Source organism: Octopus sinensis, linkage group LG19 (genome assembly GCF_006345805.1).
Source record: "Octopus sinensis linkage group LG19, ASM634580v1, whole genome shotgun sequence".
Lineage (NCBI taxonomy): Eukaryota > Metazoa > Mollusca > Cephalopoda > Octopoda > Octopodidae > Octopus > Octopus sinensis.
Window position 1 is genome coordinate 38,858,222 of NC_043015.1, and position 18,854 is coordinate 38,877,075.

General features: G+C 38.5%; 2 protein-coding genes across 3 annotated transcripts in view; one reads left to right on the top strand and one right to left on the bottom strand.

Moving 5' to 3' along the window:
- Window positions 1-281, top strand: part of LOC115222140 (eukaryotic translation initiation factor 2A) — a 44,893-nt gene extending 44,612 nt beyond the window's left edge. For both annotated transcript variants that reach the window (XM_036511279.1, XM_029792277.2), the window contains exon 18: window positions 79-281. In XM_036511279.1, coding sequence (XP_036367172.1) covers window positions 79-141 — 63 coding nt within the window. In that variant the 3' untranslated portion in view covers window positions 142-281. The remainder of the gene's footprint in view (window positions 1-78) is intronic.
- A 1,850-nt stretch (window positions 282-2,131) lies between these two features.
- Window positions 2,132-8,738, bottom strand: LOC115222143 (ovalbumin-related protein X-like). The gene is made up of 2 exons (XM_029792280.2): window positions 8,220-8,738; window positions 2,132-6,245 (listed from the first exon to the last, which is right to left on the bottom strand). Exon 2 carries the CDS (start codon window positions 6,235-6,237, stop codon window positions 4,996-4,998), a length of 1,242 nt encoding a protein of 413 aa, XP_029648140.1. The 5' UTR covers window positions 6,238-6,245; window positions 8,220-8,738; the 3' UTR covers window positions 2,132-4,995.
- Window positions 8,739-18,854: the final 10,116 nt, after the last annotated feature.

Sequence of the window (18,854 nt, forward strand, 5' to 3'; positions counted from 1 at the left end):
TCATGCCTGCCCCTATTGTTGTTAACTGTTGCTTCATTCTAAGAAGTCTGATTATTGATTTTTTTCCTTTTTTTCCAGTTACAAAAAATATCTAAGTATGATGAAATTGTGAAAGAGATTGATGAATTGAAACTGCAATAACTGTCCAGGCCTTCATCCAGTAGAAACGGTTGAAGAACTTACAGTGAAACTCCAAGTGTTCCAATCCATTGAAGTAAAGAAAAACAACAAATCTGAACTTTAATAAACCAAAAAACAAATCTACTTTGATTATAGATAAAGACTTGCTTTCATTGTTTTTTTATCTTACGTTCTTTTCATGCAACATCAAACTATCATGATCGCATTTTAATATTAGCTAAACTCCTGCAATCTATAAGTGATAAGAAGTCAATTATTTTACTTTTCATCATCAGAATCGTTAGATGAGAAATTAACTCTTGATTTCTGGAAGTAAAGGAACGGTAAATACATACTTGTTGCATCTTGGTCGCAGATTGCTGCTTTGTTTACCATTCACACTTTGGGGTGTTGCCAGAATTTACTAATGGGAAATATGAAGGAGAACCAGAGATTCACACAAACACATTAAAAAATATACCTATTTCTTTACTACCCACAAGGGGCTAAACACAGAGGGGACAAACAAAGAGATTAAGTTGATTATATCGACCCCAAAAGGATGAAAGGCAAAGTCGACCCTGGTGGAATTTGAACTCAGAACGTAACGGCAGACGAAATACGGCTATGCATTTTGCCTGGCATGCTAACATTAAAAAATATACCGGAGCAAATATGCATCAAGCTTGGCACCAAAAGTGGCCCGGTTTCTAGAGTTTCTGGTTCTCTGGAGACAATCTAAATATATACTCAAAATATAAAATAAATCATGAAAAGTAAACAAGTAAATTGCATTTAACAGATTTAAATTATTACATTGCTAAAACAGAATCTGGTATTTAGGAATCCATTTAAAATATGACATTACTATATGATGCTTATAGGATAAAAATTAAATGAAGAAAAGTAAAGGTGAGATTATTTAGCAGATCCAGGAGTGGCTGTGCGGTAAGTAGCTTGCTTACCAACCACATGGTCCTGGGTTCAGTCCCACTGCATGGCACTTTGGGCAAGTGTCTTCTACTATAGCCTCGGGCCGACCAAAGCCTTGAGTGGATTTGGTAGATGGAAACTGAAAGAAGCCCGTCGTATATATGTGTCTGTGTTTGTCCCCCCAACATTGCTTGACAACCGATGCTGGTGTATTTACGTCCCCATCACTCAGCGGGTCGGCAAAAGTGACCGATAGAATAAGTACTAGGCTTACAAAGATTAAGTCCTGGGGTCGATTTGCTCGACTAAAGGCGGTGCTTCAGCATGGCCACAGTCGAATGACTGAAACCAGTAAAAGAGAAAAGGAGTACAAATTGATAGATCTATATTTGATATCAAACGTAGACGTGTCAAACTCTTCACTCAAGAGTCACATTCAATACTTTTTTTTTTTTTTTGAGTCTCATCAGTAACTTTACTTTCTTCATTGTATTGTTTCCTTTCTACTTTTCAATTAACAGAAAGACCCAGTATTGCTTGGAGTGGTCAAGACAGTTCTACCTAAGCGCCGCTCGTGTTAAGGTAGTGTATGGTGCGTCTTGTTAGAGTTGAAACGTATGCTATTGGGGCTGGACATTATCGTCGTCATGTCAACTTTGACAGACTGACAAAAGGAAAACAAAACACATCCCAGAAACTTGCTTTGGCAGAATGGAAAAATGAAACCAATACAGTTCTTGGAATGTCTCAGCTCTTGATCACGTAAAGCACTGGTCAATACTGAAAGGATATCTCCAAGGATTATGGCAGCAAATTCCAAAGACAACTCTCAGACTGCATAAACTGCTACGGCTGTACATGGAAGGTTGAAAGGAAAGTCTGTTTGAGGATCTTTCTGCTGTTACACAAAAAGTTCCAAAGGTGACTTTAATCCTGTAGCATTTAAACCGGTTATGTCCGGCCAAAAGTATTCAGCCTGTTTTATGTTCAAACTGGCCATATCTGACCTCTCACACTAACCCTACAATATCGTTTAAAAAATTAACAGCTACCTCATCAAAATCTCATGGCTACAAGATAATGCATGATTAGTTCAAAACAAAGTGGATGAAGAATTAATTTTGGTAGAATAATGTGAACACTAAAGGGTTAAGGCTCAACTCATTCTGAAACCAATAAAAATGGTACAATATTTAAGGGCTTTCTTGGAGAAAATCTCCTTTTATGTCTGATTTTCTTCTGGAATGTTGTATCCAATCGAATCTGGATATTTCCAGACCCAATGGAAGCAAATCACAGTGATTGCATGATTATTGTAAAAAAAATCTTTAGAACTTACACATCATTTCATAAGTATCAATTCTGATCATCACATTTGTGTCTGCGAGATTCTGACCGAGTCTTCATATCACCGAAAGTGATTGGTTCTGAAGAAAGACTCTGAAATTCAGAATAACTTTTGTCATCTTTGTTCAGACTAAATTCTTCAAGAGGGAAACAAGACAAACTCACCAACCAACACTTCCGACAACTTCAAATTTTGAGCAAACAACATCAGAGACGATCCCTCATAAATCCAAAGTACAAAAGAAAAAGCCATAGGAAACGGCTCAGATTTGTCAGTGTTGTAAACAGCTAGAGCATGCAACCAGATTAACGAGGCCTACAAAAAGAGCGAAACGAGCTTATGAGAAAGATGGAGTTGAATATCTGCAAAGGAAGATTGAAGAAATCAGAAATGCAGCTAAAAGCAAGAAGCCAGAAGTTACATGCAAGACATGAAATAAAATCAGGGGAAGAAAGAAGTCAAATATTTCCAGACTAAGGAATCAAATCATGGGAGAAGTTCTTTGGAAAGTCAAGGTAAACCTCCAGAAATTGCTGAGGGCAATGTTGATGCAGTCTTTCCTGAAGAATTTGACATAAAGAAGGATTCTTTGGCCATTGATGATCTGCAAAATGCTTTTGAATTGATCCAGGGTGGTAACGTTTGCAGTCTGGATGGTATCCTTGCAGAAGTTTGGGAACTGGAAGAATACAACAATGTGCTTCTGGAGATCAGACAAGGGCAAAAGATAGCTGGAGAGAAGGTTGTATAAAACCTGCATCCAAGAAAGGAGAGTTGGACTTTATGAAGTGCTTCTCGAGGTTGAACAGCTCTAAGTCATAGCAGCCCTTGTTTATAAATAGGCTGAGTTCCACCAACACAAATTCTCCATCCGGTTTGTGTGACATTTTAGACTTGGGGGAATCTTTAACAGTCATCGCTTTTTCTTTGCTTTTCATTGGGATCCAACAAATGTTTGGTGTTAATACAGAAGAATTCCTTTAGCTTCCTTGTGAAGAGAGAAAGATTAAGTTCATATGGCAAATAGCTTGCTCAGTTTCTGAGACAGGGAGATCAATTGGAATGATAATCACAATTTGTGATGGAACAAGAGGCATGGATGGAGTAGGAGGCTGGCAGATAAGTTGGCAAAGCTTCCAGGCTTTGTTTGTGTCCAGTAAACTGACATTTAATTGGTCATTTGCAATTCATAAATCGAGGGAGAAGAGCAAAGTTTAAGATTGTGGTTAAAAACTATATTGCATGGAATAGACATTTTTGTTAATCTTATGTAAATTTTCCAATTTGCTTACAATTGGAGAGAATCAACCTAGCACTCCAAAAGGTTTTGGTTCTTACAGCAGTTGTGATGTTGAAACGGTGGAGCAGTGGCATTGTTCTTTGAAAAGTTGGAAAATAAATATAAATATGAATTGCAAAGAAGTATTCATCACAAGAGAACCGTCCACCGAATGATGCAAACTACTTCCAGTTTCCTTGAATTCTGTTGCTTATTCACAACAGTTGTCAATTGTTTTTAGGAAAAGAATTTTAGATAAAATTTTTTTAGCCAAACGAGAAAACAAATCCATTGAATAAAAATACTTTTGAATTTCTGCTACAGTTTGGCACTCATTTGCATTCTGTTGGTCATATTTATTGGAATCAGGATTTCCAGATAACACAAAAGCATCTCAGGGGATTTAGAAATGATATATTTCTAAATCTCTAAGAGAGCTTTATGCAGTAGCAGCGCGATAAAGTGATAAATGTGACAATCCCATAAAAGGGAAGAATGCTAGTATTATTTAGCCCAAGGAAACACCGTTTCCTGTTGGACTTGACACATTTACTGTGTCCTTATGTTTTCAAAGTGGAGACACAGGATAATGACACAGGAAATGTGTCAAGTCCAACAGGAAACAGTGTTTCCTAGAGCTAAATAACACTAGCATTCCTCCCTTTTATGAAACTGTCATATTAAGTTGATAACATATGATTGCTTTATCATCCTGCTACTGCATAAAGCTCTCTGATAGATTTAGAAATATATTATTTCTAAATCTGGAAATCTTGGTTCTAATAAATATGACCAACAGAATGCTCTGGAGATTTGTTACAAAGAACGATGGAAGAGTTATCACAGAATTTGTCTTGGTAGAATTAAAATTCATAAAATAAACGAGTATTGTTTCAGGTCACTTGAGAGTTTTTTTTTTGGTTTTTTTTTTGTAAAAAAAGTAGGAAAATTTTTTAGTTTTAGCTTTTAATTATGAAAGGATGATCTTAAATGAGCTGAGAAGGTAAGAGGGTTTGTAACAGATTAGCTTAATACGAACAGAAGCAGGGGCTACACTGCTTTGTGTATGGACGGTATGTATTGGATGAGAAGGCACCAGAAGTTGAATAATGGAAAGTAGACTTGTTCGAATGACAACAGAGAATAGCTTGAGGACAAATCAGAGAATATTGCAGGATGCAAGCATAGAAGATAAACAGTGGAGATTAATCCATCCCATGTCAGCAGCAGAGAAAAACACATGTTAAAATGGTGATCAAAATTTTGGTTTATACAATCCAAAGACTGTCTTGTTTTCATTTGTTTTAAAAGATAATCAAAGCTCATCATGGGTATTTTGTTGATGGGGTACCGTACTGCTGTCAGGGTGAGTGCATTTTCCCACATGCAGAATCATGAAAGAAGTTTTGTCAACAATAAAGAATAAAAATGGATGATTAACAGTGAAAGAGGTTTCATGTTTTGCTTTTTTTTCAATCAAATGACTGGATTTTCGGACAGTAGCAGGACTGCTTGTTGTTCCCAGTTCATTGAAATTGAGAAAACCTTGGTGAAGAATGTCAATTAAGTGAACGTGGGTATTCGTTAAGTTGTTATTTTCCAAATTGAAGAGATGGTCAGTCGTTTCTTTGAATAAAATATCTTGAAAAGTAAAGTTAGATTTCATTTGAAACTTGGGCAAAATCAAAGCAACATTTCTCGGAGAAGCCTTATTGGCGATAATTTGCCACAAGAGTCGTGATGTCAGCTGTTTTTCTATTGATGTAATTCCTTCAATATCATCCGGAAGAATGATGTAGAAGCTAAACCTGTTGCCAGCCAAAGGTATTTCTAGACTCCTAAAACTAAAACGTTCATCTGACTTTATAGCAAAATAGTTTTCTGTATACATCATTTCAACAACTTCTGTTTGCTTTTCTGTCACATAAAAGGTTTCTCTCATGGTAAACTTTCGGTTAAATTGATTTTCCCAAAATCCTTGGAAATGCAAGCTGTTCACCAATACAGCAAATATTTCTTCATTTGAGTTGCCAAATGACATAAAATTGCTGATTCTATTTTTATGGAATTTATCACTTAATTTACCAATAGTTCTTGGATTAATTTCATCTATTTCCAAAAAGTAATATTTGCTAATATTAATGTTGATGTTTGGAAGAAGAACCGGATCAATATATAATTTATTGGATAACTGGAAATTTGATAAATCTTGAACAGTTTTCAAATATTCTGTGAAACTATGATGGAATAATTCCCATGAAACAGATGGATAAAGCAGAGATTGGATTTTCTCTGTAGAGTTCATTTTATCAGCCATTTGAATGAACGACAGACTGATACTAACAAGAAATGGTGACCAGAGTATGTTTCCTGTCTTTGAATCAAGAAGTTGTTTGAATATTTTCAAAGTAAAATCATTAATTGGGACAGAAATGTCATGTTTGTATTGTTGTAGTTTGTCATAGTTTGCTGACGGTGGGTCAGCTGAGGCCAGAAAATTATTAGTTAATAAAAATATGATATACGTACGTACTATGAGATCATTGAATGCATACATGTTGGACACTGGAAAATATAAACATTACTGAATTTTATTAAAAGAAACAAAACATTTGATCTTATAAGCACAAATATGAGGAAGAATAGAGAAACAAGCCCCCACGAATATGCTTCTAATGTCAGGTAATCATCATCATCATTTAACGTCTGCTTTCCATGCTGGCATGGGTTGGATGGTCCGACTGGGGTCTGGGAAGGCAGGAGGCTGCACCAGGCTCCAGTCTGGTCTGGCAGTGTTTCTACAGCTGGATGCCCTTCCTAACGCCAACCACTCAGTGAGTGTAGTGGGTGCTTTTTACATGCCACCGACACAGGTGCCAGGGGAGGCTGGCATCGGCCACGTTCGGATGGTGCTTTTTTACGTGCCACCGGCACAGGTATCACAACTACAATTTCCATTTGATATTTATTTTGATGTTGATGTACTTCACTCAACAGGTCTCCTCAAGTAATGTAGTTAATGAGCAAGTGACAGATACAGGGTTTGAGTCAGCCTATTTCAATGGTTCAGATGGGAGGAGGGACAGTGCCCATAACCACTGGGAAATTGATATGGCTGGTGTGCAGTGTAGGATGGTTGGGAATGGAATTCCAGAAGGATGACAGTCCAGGGAGGAAAGATTGGATGAAGTGGTAAATGTAGGCTCCAAGGAGAAGTTACAAGAGAGTAATGACAAGTGGAGAGACAGGTACATGGGATAAACGTCCCAGGTGTGGAATCAATACTCCACTGTTGGGCTTTCTAGACGATCAGCAAATAATTAGAACTGAAATATTTTCTAGCATTGAAGAGGAATTTAGTTTGGAACGTAGTTTTCGCTGTTATGAATGAGAAACCGTCAGTAAAGATTGGTATTTGAGCAGTTTAGTATTTGTAGTGACTTTGAGGGATTTGGTTGTATATAGTCCACCAAATCACATCCTTACCATCACTATCTTCAAGTAGAAAGAAGGACAGATGAGAACTGGATGCATCTTTGCTCAAAGCGCCGGAATATCCAAGACTGTATCATAATTAGGCAACAGGGCAGGTGTGATGTACACATTACACAGGTAATTTGAGGGGGCAAACTGTAGCATCGACTACTAATAAAGATAGCCTTCGAGGTGGTCACCAAAAGATACAGGACCTGATCTCACAAAGTCATTAAACAAGCAGCAGTGAAGTTGGTGAACAAGTTTGTAAAAGCCATCCTAGAAAAAAATACGAACGAAGCTCTGGAACGATGGAAAAAACAACAAAGGCCTCGAATAAACAAGATTTTGTCCTATAGTATACGACACAGCAAAACAGAGCTTGGAAAAGTTAACACCAAGATGGCTTTGAATGCGAGGTTATTACTCTTGCTTCATTTTTAGAACATTGAATTCAAGCTCAATAGAAATGTCTCTAGGCTTCAAATTCAATCAAAATCCTGCTAAATTCAGAGAAGCCAAGAATGAACCGCCCCTTGTTACTATTTTCAATTACAGAATGGAACTTCAATAATGTCTGTGAGATTTATAGGCCCACACACCCCAGCGGTTTACTCAGTAAGTGCTAGGAGATGGATTAACAGAGTTTCACAGGGAAAGAGAAACACACGACTGCTTTGAAGAATATTTCCAGCAAAGTTTGATTTGAGAAAACTAAGTTTCCTAGGATGAAAGAGATTTTTAGACAGTGAAACCTCCGCGAAGTCTTTTCGGTACGGGAAATTAGAGTAGACCTCCGACTAAAATATAAAGAGAACGACTAAAACACAAAGAGAAGGCTTCCCACAATTTGGAACTTAAACAATGACACTCCCCGTTGTTCAGTTATTCACTTTTAATACTACGAATCGTGACTAATTAAGAGCAGACATCGTGACTATAATTAAGAGCAAAGAATTATAGTCTTTGGACTATAATTCTTGTTTGTGTATTAAGTAATTGAAACATGGTAGTCTAACTGAATTTAATGGTAAATAGACAAAAGAATTTCTATGAAATACTTACATAAATGAAGAGGAAACCCAGGAACTGTGAAGAGTTTGTAAGAAATTCTGTAATTGAAGAAAGTCGGTGCTTGTTTGCAAGGGGAGGTAATTCGTTTGAAGAGTCGCAACTCTTCTCTTCAAGTTGTACTCCACTCTAACAGCCACACTCAGCTCTTCTCTTCAAGTTGTACTCCACTCTTTGAGTCGTACTCAACCGAATTATATGTCAGAAAAATTAACTGGATGTGGTTTATTCCATCCTTATGTCTTGACATAAAGCATTGATAATTTTTTTTTGTTAATCAGATTTCAGTATGTTACAATAAAAATTCAGTGAAAAAGAATAGAATTTACAAAAGTTAAGAAAAAAAAATGCAAAAAAGCAGTAAAGAAAATGATTTGAAATGAATAAATACATAAACAAGAAAAAGTTATGTACACTGTTTCAGTTTTTCGTCGGTCCTGAGAAGTTGTCTCAAAATAAATTATTGCCACAGCCCAAAGTAGAGTGTGATTGTAGTAAAGTCAAAAAATGTTGCCAGCGGCCTTGCATCGGCGAATGTCTCAAAAGCTACAGGTTTTAGGATTAAAGAAATCAAAGTTGGTTTCAGTAGAATTGGATCCTTGAGGTGCGAGGCGCCGAACATCTGTTGGGAAACATCTAATATGCCTCTTTCTCCATTTTAGCAATAGTCCAGAAAATACTTTTAATACAAATTAAGTCTGATCAAATCAAACAGGATCTTTCAAGCTTCTGGAAATGGTGTGTGTGTGTGTGTGAGAGAGAGAGAGAGAAAATGTGTTAACTAAAATAATTCTTATACTGAAGACGTAGGAGTGGCTGTGTGGTAAGTAGCTTGCTTACCAACCACATGGTTCCGGGTTCTCTGTGTGTGTATGTATATGTATATGTCTGTGTTTGTCCCCCCCCCAACAACCGATGCTAGTGTGTTTACGTCCCCGCCACTGAGAAGTTCGACAAGAGAGTACTAGGCTTACAAAGAATAAGTCCTGGGGTCGATTTGCTTGACTAAAGATGGTGACTGGAACAATTAAAAGAATAAAAGAATACGATATTTTAAGATTGGTGGAGCGTCGAACAAAATATAGACTAGCTTTGTCTTTCAGCACCTGGGGAATAAAGTGAGGTGCAAATGGAATTATAAACTGCTTTTGTAAATTGAGTTTTTTCGATAAACGAAACATTTGTCTATAGCAAACGTGACAAGAAAAAAGTTATCTCCAGCCTCATAAATTTGACCTCTTTCAATTTAATTTCTAACAATTCAACAATTCTCAGTCGTATTTTAGTGTAGCATTAATTAACAGTTTCTCATTCCGTTTTCCTTTCAAATATTTTGGAAATTAATGAAATATTTTATAAGAATTTCTTTCAATATCTGATTAGCAGTCCATTAGGAGTTATTTCCCTTTACCCGCCAAAATCCTTTACTTTTTGGAACTTCAGAATTTTTGTACCGTTTCATTTCAGCAGTTGTAGATTCAATGTTGGATGAGAATCCAACGATGCTGCTACTGTCTGTAGACCACAATATGTCAACGCTTACCAACTGCGGTTTGGACGGAGTTGTCCTGTAGTTGGGTAGTACTTTGCCCTGGCTATTTGCACCAAAGCAGAATTAGAAATGAGAAAGCCAAAATAAATGCTGCCCGACGCCGTAGGAATTTCGCAAATCCACCTTTGAATTGGGATTGTATTTATTAACCCCGTAAGGACGAACGGCAAATCTGCTGTCTCGAATGAAGTTCAAATATTTCTCCGATCGAATTTTGCTCTCAGTTTTTTCATTGTGAAAACCCAACTCGACTGCCCGAGTTTCTTAACTAAATAGTGTATTTTTTTTTCATTGATAAAAGTTACGCATTTGCACGGAAGGACAATATTCGATTGAATATTACTGGTATTGCTTTTGGTGACCAGAAGCTAACAAGCAAAGTCAATTCTAATTTGATTTGAAGAACCGAAAGGAGCTTCTTGGCAGAAACTAGTTATTCTGCTAACGCGAAAGTAAATTGTGTTACGTACGTATTAGTGCGTGTGTGTATGCACACACACAAACACACACACACACACAACAACACACACACACACACGTGTACGTATGTAATTATGCATGTCGTATTTAATACATACTTCTGATTCAGTTTGTTGTATTCTGCCTAAATTGGATTTTTGCGGCCCTTGGAGCGAATAAAGACATTGGTCAGTGTATAAGTGTGTGTGTATGTTTGTCCTCACGACGCCTGTCCCTGTCAGTGTTTGCGTTTGCTGTTAGCATTTCAGGTTTTTAATGCTCGTATCTCTATATTTATGGGGGCCAAAATTGCTGGCTCATATTCTACCTGGATGTCAGGTCTGAGATAGAGTAAAGAAAATTAGGTGCCGGTGTAGTATGTGATCTTTATGCCATTGAGATCTACAGCGACTTTAATCTAGACTACCTTCTAGTCTACTTTCAAAATTTTGTTATAATTTTGCAATTGCAATTAGAGGAGTGAGTTAAACATTCAAAAAGCAAAAGGAAAAAAAATGTTTTATTGAGTTTTATTTCATAGGAGAAACATGAATACTTATGACTCTTTGTATACAGCACGGATAGCATTTAAGAATGCAATAAAGAGATTTTACTCTCTTACTTGTTTCAGTCATTTGGCTGCGGCCATGCTGGAGCACCGCATTTAGTCGAGCAAATCGACCCCAGGACTCATTCTTTGTAGACCTAGCACTTATTATATAAGTTTCTTTTGTCGAACCGCTAAGTTACGGGGACGTAAACACACCAGCATCGGTTGTCAAGCGATGTTCGGGGTACGAACACAGACACACAAACATCATACATACATACGACGGGCTTCTTTCAGTTTCCGTCAACCAAATCCACTCACAAAGCTTTGGTCGGCCCGAGGCTATAGTAGAAGACACTTGCCCAAGGTGCCACGCAGTGGGACCGAACCCGCAACCATGTGGTTGGTTAGCAAGCTACTTACCACACAGCCACTCCTGCTCATTTGATTTTAAAACCTTCCAACAAATGAAATCTAAACGAGATCGAAATGCTTGCAGTTTTAAATGTGGATCAAAAAGTCGGCGTAGATCACAAACTACATCATTTGAACTAATGTAGACCACAAGATGTACCAGACACGTGAATGCAGCTTAAGGTGGCGGGCTGGCAGAACCGTTAGCACGCCGGTCGAAATGCTTGGCAGTATTTTGCCTGTCGTTGCGTTCTGAGTTCAAATTCCGCCGAGGTCGACTTTGCCTTTCATCCTTTCGGGGTCGATTAAATAAGTACCAGTTACGCACTGGGGTCGTTCTAATCGACTTAATCCCTTTGTCTATCCTTGTTTGTCCCCTCTATGTTTAGCCCCTTGTGGGCAATAAAGAAATAAGAAACATGTCTGTAGAGCACACCGGCACCGAAAATTATCTGTTATGTCGATGAAGTTTAAAGAACTTCAGGAACCCTCGTCACCTACCTGAATATTTCTTTACGTAAACACTACAAGAATTGAATTCAAATACCAAATGAGATTCCTAGCAGCCGATAATATTTTTCTCTTCCTTTATTCATTCGATGGCATTAATCGAAGATCGGTAAATTATCCTAGAATCTTTATTTCCAGTTGTATTCCTCTTCTTTATTCTTATAATGTTCCTAACTTATTGTTCTCAAATAGTTCAGATGTTTTCTCGTTTTACGTTCCAAAATGAAATGAATACCACTTATTATTTGACGCTTAACCATTTTCTTCTTATTAAAGTTCTGCAGGTTTCTTTATGCTGTGTTTGTAATCCTAGATGTCCTAATTGACTTTGGTTCTCAAACTGAAAAATACCAGGCTCCCCAACTCTCAAACATATTCGCGAAGATTTTTGCTTCACATCTCATCATTTGTAAAGGAGATGACGGGTAACCCTCATGCTTGCACGCGCGCACAATGTATATATATATATATATATATATATATATATATATATATATATATATATATATATATATAGTTGAAACATTCCTGTCTCAACCTGGGACCTTGAAGACTGCTTAAATGCAAGAAAGCATAGTAGTGCCCTAATATTTTATATTCAATATTTCATCTTTTCAATAAGATAATCAATACTTCATTTCATTTTACTATATATATACTATTTATACTATATATTCTATATTCCACATTAATATTATAAAGAATATAAATAAAATATAAAAAAACAGAGTTGGAATTCCTTTGAATAATATATATCCCTCTATACAGTGGAGGCGCAATGGCCCAGTGGTTAGGGCAGCGGACTCGCGGTCATAGGATCGCGGTTTCGATTCCCAGACCGGGCGTTGTGAGTGTTTATTGAGCAAAAACACCTAAAGCTCCACGAGGCTCCGGCAGGGGATGGTGGTGATCCCTGCTGTACTCTTTCACCACAACTTTCTCTCACTCTTACTTCCTGTTTCTGTTGTACCTGTATTTCAAAGGGCCGGCCTTGTCACACTCTGTGTCACGCTGAATATCCCCGAGAACTACGTTAAGGGTGCACGTGTCTGTGGAGTGCTCAGCCACTTACACGTTAATTTCACGAGCAGGCTGTTCCGTTGATTCGGATCAACCAGAACCCTCATCGTCGTAAGCGGCGGAGTGCTTCCATCCACCCCTCTATACACAACCATACAAATCCCTTTATATATATATATATAATATATATATATATATATATATATATATATATATATATATAGTTGAAACATTCCTGTCTCAACCTGGGACCTTGAAGACTGCTTAAATGCAAGAAAGCATAGTAGTGCCCTAATATTTTATATTCAATATTTCATCTTTTCAATAAGATAATCAATACTTCATTTCATTTTACTATATATATACTATTTATACTATATATTCTATATTCCACATTAATATTATAAAGAATATAAATAAAACATAAAAAAACAGAGTTGGAATTCCTTTGAATAATATATATCCCTCTATACAGTGGAGGCGCAATGGCCCAGTGGTTAGGGCAGCGGACTCGCGGTCATAGGATCGCGGTTTCGATTCCCAGACCGGGCGTTGTGAGTGTTTATTGAGCAAAAACACCTAAAGCTCCACGAGGCTCCGGCAGGGGATGGTGGTGATCCCTGCTGTACTCTTTCACCACAACTTTCTCTCACTCTTACTTCCTGTTTCTGTTGTACCTGTATTTCAAAGGGCCGGCCTTGTCACACTCTGTGTCACGCTGAATATCCCCGAGAACTACGTTAAGGGTGCACGTGTCTGTGGAGTGCTCAGCCACTTACACGTTAATTTCACGAGCAGGCTGTTCCGTTGATTCGGATCAACCAGAACCCTCATCGTCGTAAGCGGCGGAGTGCTTCCATCCACCCCTCTATACACAACCATACAAATCCCTTTATATATATATATATATATATATATATTATATTAAATTAGATATATATATATAATTTATTTTAGCCCGAATACAAGGTGTTTGGGTTAAATTTGACGACTTTTTATGTATCCTTTTTTGTTTTTTTTGGAACAGTTTGATGTATTGGTGAACAATCAACGGCATTGGAGAGCAGAAAAATTATAGTTGTGGTCGAGAAAAAGTTAGCTAACATGGAGGACTGGAAGCCATCCGAATATTGGGAAAGAGTAACCTGCATCGTGATGATTCGCGTCGGGTATCGAAACACCGACATCATGACTACTGCTCAATGCTTTGGAAACATTGTAAAGGCTGTAAAGACATGATACGGACAGCTGCAACGGGGACTACAGCAAGAAGTGACACAGAAGGCGTCCACACACTGCGTCCACAGGGCAGGATTCATAGCCACATCTTTGAAGAGGGCCTTGGGCTCGCTTCGGGCGGTTCTGTGAAGCTGCTGGAGAATGTGATCAATGTCTGGTTGGACAGAGTTGCTGCTGAAAGGCCATATGTGTGGCAGCAGGATTCGGTTCCTGGCCATACCTCCGGAAAGAGTCAGAAGTGGTGGTCGGCGAATTTCGTTGACTTCACCAGCACCGATTTGTGACTTTCTAATTCCATCGATTGTAATCGCATGGATTACTATGTGTGGGGCGCGGTTAACAAGGACACCAATCACTCTGCTTGCAACATCCAGGAGGTGTTCAAAGACCTTCCCAGACACACAGTGAGGAATGCTTGTACCAGGTTCCAGAGCCATCCCAAGGCTGATGTGATGGAAGCTGAGGACGGCTGCTTCGAGCAAACACTGATAATTTAGCTGATAGTTTCTGGTTCTTTAAAAATACTTATTTTTTTGGATAGCATATTGTGTTTTCTTTACCTTTTATGCAAACAGTCAAATTTAACCTGAACACCGTGTGTGTGTCCATCGGATATTGGTTAAGAATCTAAAGAAATACTCAATACAAACGTAAAGTGCAGAAGTTTCTTTAAGCTGGTCCAGTGGCTTCTTCTCACCCTAGAGTTTCCACAGTGTATCAACTTTTTCTCCGACATGTCAAATTGAGTCCGTTTTGACTTCATCGAAGAAACGGCGACACGCCGTGGAAGCACCAGAGTAAGTGGCCACTGGAAGTAACACACACACACACACACACACACACACACACACACACACACACCACACACACACACACACACATATATATATATATATATATATATATATATATATATATATATATTGCTTTTACGTCCTGTTCTTGTCACTTTTCTGCAAAAGAATGTTATTTAATTCATTTTGCAGGAAGGATTGCTTCGGCCGGATCGTGTTCTGCCCTTACCTTCGAAACACGCATTGAGTCGAAACGGGCAGCTGATGAAGGGGAATATTCCTTGTATTGTTTGTCTTGTACTCTGTTTTTTCGTTGTTAAAAAAATTCCGTTTCCTTGTTTGATTGTATGTTTTCGTTTCTCGTTGTGTTCTACGTTTATTTGTGGTGTCCTGTACGCATATATATATATATATATATATATATATATATATATATATATATATAATATATATATATATATATATATATATATATACACATACATATATAATATTTATGTATATATATGTATGTATACACATAGATGTAGGTATACACATATTTTATTTTTTAAATTGTTATTATATATATATATATATATACGTGTGTATGTGTGTGTCTGTGTTTGTGGGTGCGCGCGTGTGTGTGTGCGTCTGTGTAGATCTGTTTGTAGGTGGGTGTGTATGTGTGTGTTTGTGCGCACACATGGCGGAGAGAGAAAGAAAGAAAGAGAGAGAGAAAGAAAGAAAGAGAGAGAGAGAAAGAAAGAAAGAAAGAGAGAGAGAGAGAGAGAGCATGATGTGTGTGTGTTTGAATTTATAGATGGGAAACTTCCTGCTAGAGAAGGAAAACAGTGAATCACTGAATCGTGGTTTGCCAAACACTAACAGGAATAAGCGTCACTCAGGTTGGCATATACATGAGCGCGCGCACCCACACACTTATACACTGACCAATGTCTTTATTCGCCTCAAGGGCCGCAAATACAAAGACAAAGGATTGTGGAGAATTACATATGGACGTGTAAATAATAAAACAATAATAATTCACAAAAATTTGATGAGAACAAAATTCTCCAATTGGGGCAAGTAAGGAACCTCACCAACCCGGGACCACCCCGACCCCTAAGGTCAACGTGGATAAATACCCCGTTTACAAAAAGTGAAATAACTCCAGTAATTCAGCACAGAAAACTACATTAATGTACCAAATTAAAAATTTTCGATAAACTTTAATTTTTGAAACCTTGACAACCAAACGGAAAAGATCTGCCCATCTCTGCCAAAAGTGGGTTGCCAGACAGCCAAAACCATTCTACACGTGACACCAGCTGTTCGATATAACTTCACGAGTCAGCAATGGTCAAATGCTCTATGAGCACGTGCAAGACGGTTTCGTCACCCTGCTCGCATCTTGGGTAAGCACGGACGACAACACTAATATGCTTGTAGAGTTTATCTTGAACCGGTAATTCCGCATCCACCTCACCTTAGTACTGCCAGGGATTTCTGAAAATTATCCACAGGAGCTCTGCGCCTAAAGACCTCTGAAACAGACCAGCCAGCTCGTTTTCATCGACACTCGGAGTTTCTCAAGGACGCCATCGCTCTTGGCCGCCGCTAATCCCCTATAAAACGCCATGGTGGAACTTCCACAGACTGCTTTGCCCAATTAGTAGAGGACTGTGATCGCTTGACACTAAGTGTCAGGTGCCCTGCCTCGGTCTCCACTTGAAGCAGGACTGCCGCTATGAAAGAGACGAGCAGTAGAAAAGTGATTCTGACAAATGAGGACAACACCTGCTCACCGTCAAGGAAGCGCCGAGGATATCGTAGACGCAGCGCATGTCTGTGCATCATTAGCCATGAAATGTCCAATCCTCTATGGAGCGGGTGACAGCAATGGATCGCCTGAGCAGCAGAGCCTGTCTCTTCGACAAAAAGCAGAATAGCAAGCGGATCAATCTGGCCAGCAATGAAGCAGGACAAAGCATGACAATCAGGCGGTTGTAGATGATGTGCCGATTTTTTCTCTCTAGCGACCTACGTTTCGATGCCCGGATTGATCTGAAGCACTTCACTATTTGCTGCTGTATCGATTGCGCTATTTTCTGTCTTTTCAATCCTATCCATTTGTAAAAGATTGTTTTGTGGTCGGATTCTGGTGGACGAATCCTGGGATATTTAGTGATATATCTTTGTCAAACTTCACGAGGAAGTTTTTAGCCTTTTTTAAAAAAAAAAAATCCTCGGCGGATATAAAGTATATTCCTTTTGTGAAGCCGTTAACAATCTATTTATTAATCGCAGTATTTTTTTTTTAATTTTTATTGTGTTGCTGTTAATGGTGGCTCTGGTGTTGAGTTGTTTGTTGTTGTTGTTGCAATGCTGCTGGAATATGCAGGGGAATTGAGACATCAACTTAATTCGTCATCTTTCTGTTTTTCATTGTTGTAGTTTTTCTTTGTTGTTACTGTTGTTGTTTCAGCCAGAATTGGTGGGGGTGGTCGTGGTGAGAAAGGAAGCGGTAAGACGGATCTTTCAATCTGTGTAATCTCACTTCCCTGGTTTTCCACCGGACAAATCGATACGATGCTTTCTTTTTTTTTTTAATTTAAAAAAGAAATGAGTAAATTTCAGAAAAATAACTGCAAATTCAGACCCAGTCAGAGCAGGTCAGTTGTCATGCGCCGCTGCAGTAGTGCATCGCTGCAACCACCATTTATCGGTATCTGCTCGGATCATCCCGGGTCCAAAATTTTTTTCACAAGAGTTCCGGATATCCGGTAATGAATTCATTTGCATACAGCCAATCAGAGCTCACATTGACCTTGTTGTCAAGTTAACAAAGGTTGGCATTCAAAATGGCGACCTCCGATTGCTAATGGTGTATTGTGCTCTCATTCAGGTGCCAACATCATCGAGGGTGGTGTGCTCGCAACCCTCTCCCCTTACTGTTTTACAAAGTAAACAACATCACAAATAACTAACGGAGAGGCAGCATTATTAAAAGAGAAAAGAAGGCATGGTCCTTCCTTACCCAAGTGACCTTATCTTATCGCCCATCACTTGTTATGCGCTCATAAATTAATTTGGTAGTTGAGCTGTATGCAAATGAGTTCATAACTGGGGTCCAGAACTCATGTGGGAAAAAAATTTCGCATCCCTGGCAACTCTCCGAGCAATATCCCGGTCAGTTCCCGTCTCCGTGAAATACTTCCTCATCCGCAGCGACCATGGGGGTCATGTGGCCGACCAACACGAACCGTCACTCCAACCGGATCCCCAGAAAAGAGAAAACGGTAATCGGAAATCGAGCAACATTACCAATCGGCCGGAGCTGATAATCACGAGTCATGAAAGTCAAAGGACGCATCCCTGTTTGGTCCGAAGGAAAAAATAATACAAGGGAGCTGAGGAGCTTCTCAGAGTTTTAGGAACCTTACGAATTACACACGGGAAACATTTGAACATAAATTCTTGACTGGCATTTAAAACAAAGCCAAAAAAAAAAAAGACTTACGAGCGACTCAAAGCGCTACGTTGCAGACTCTATCACAAAAGCTATAGAGAAGCGAAATATAACCAGTGCGTGTGTTTTTATTGACAAAATTACACGCTTCAACATTTGAATAAAACTACGATTTTACAAAAATTTTGCAAAACACACAAACACACACACAACACACACACACTCACACACACACAAACACACACAAATACACACAATACACTCAAACATACACACACACACTCAAACACACACACAACACACACAAACACACACAACACACACAAACACACACAAATACAACATACAAACACACACACACACACAAACACACATACACACACAACACACACAACCATACTAGTTTGACTTAGCTTCAAATTATTTAACGTTTCGCGTGCGTAGAACACACACACACACAGACGTATATGCATGCACGTACACACACACTTAAGAGTATGTAAGTTTGTATTCCTTGAGGCATTCGAGTATAAGACGGATATTTTAAAGTTGTAGTTGGAGACATCTCATATGTCATCATCATCATCATCATCATCATCATCATCATCATCGTCGTCGTCGTTTTACGTCTGTTTTCCAT

What these genes read in the sequence shown, in the direction of transcription:
- LOC115222143 (XM_029792280.2), bottom strand. Translation starts at nt 6,237, where the DNA reads ATGTATGCATTCAATGATCTCATAGTACGTACGTATATCATATTTTTA.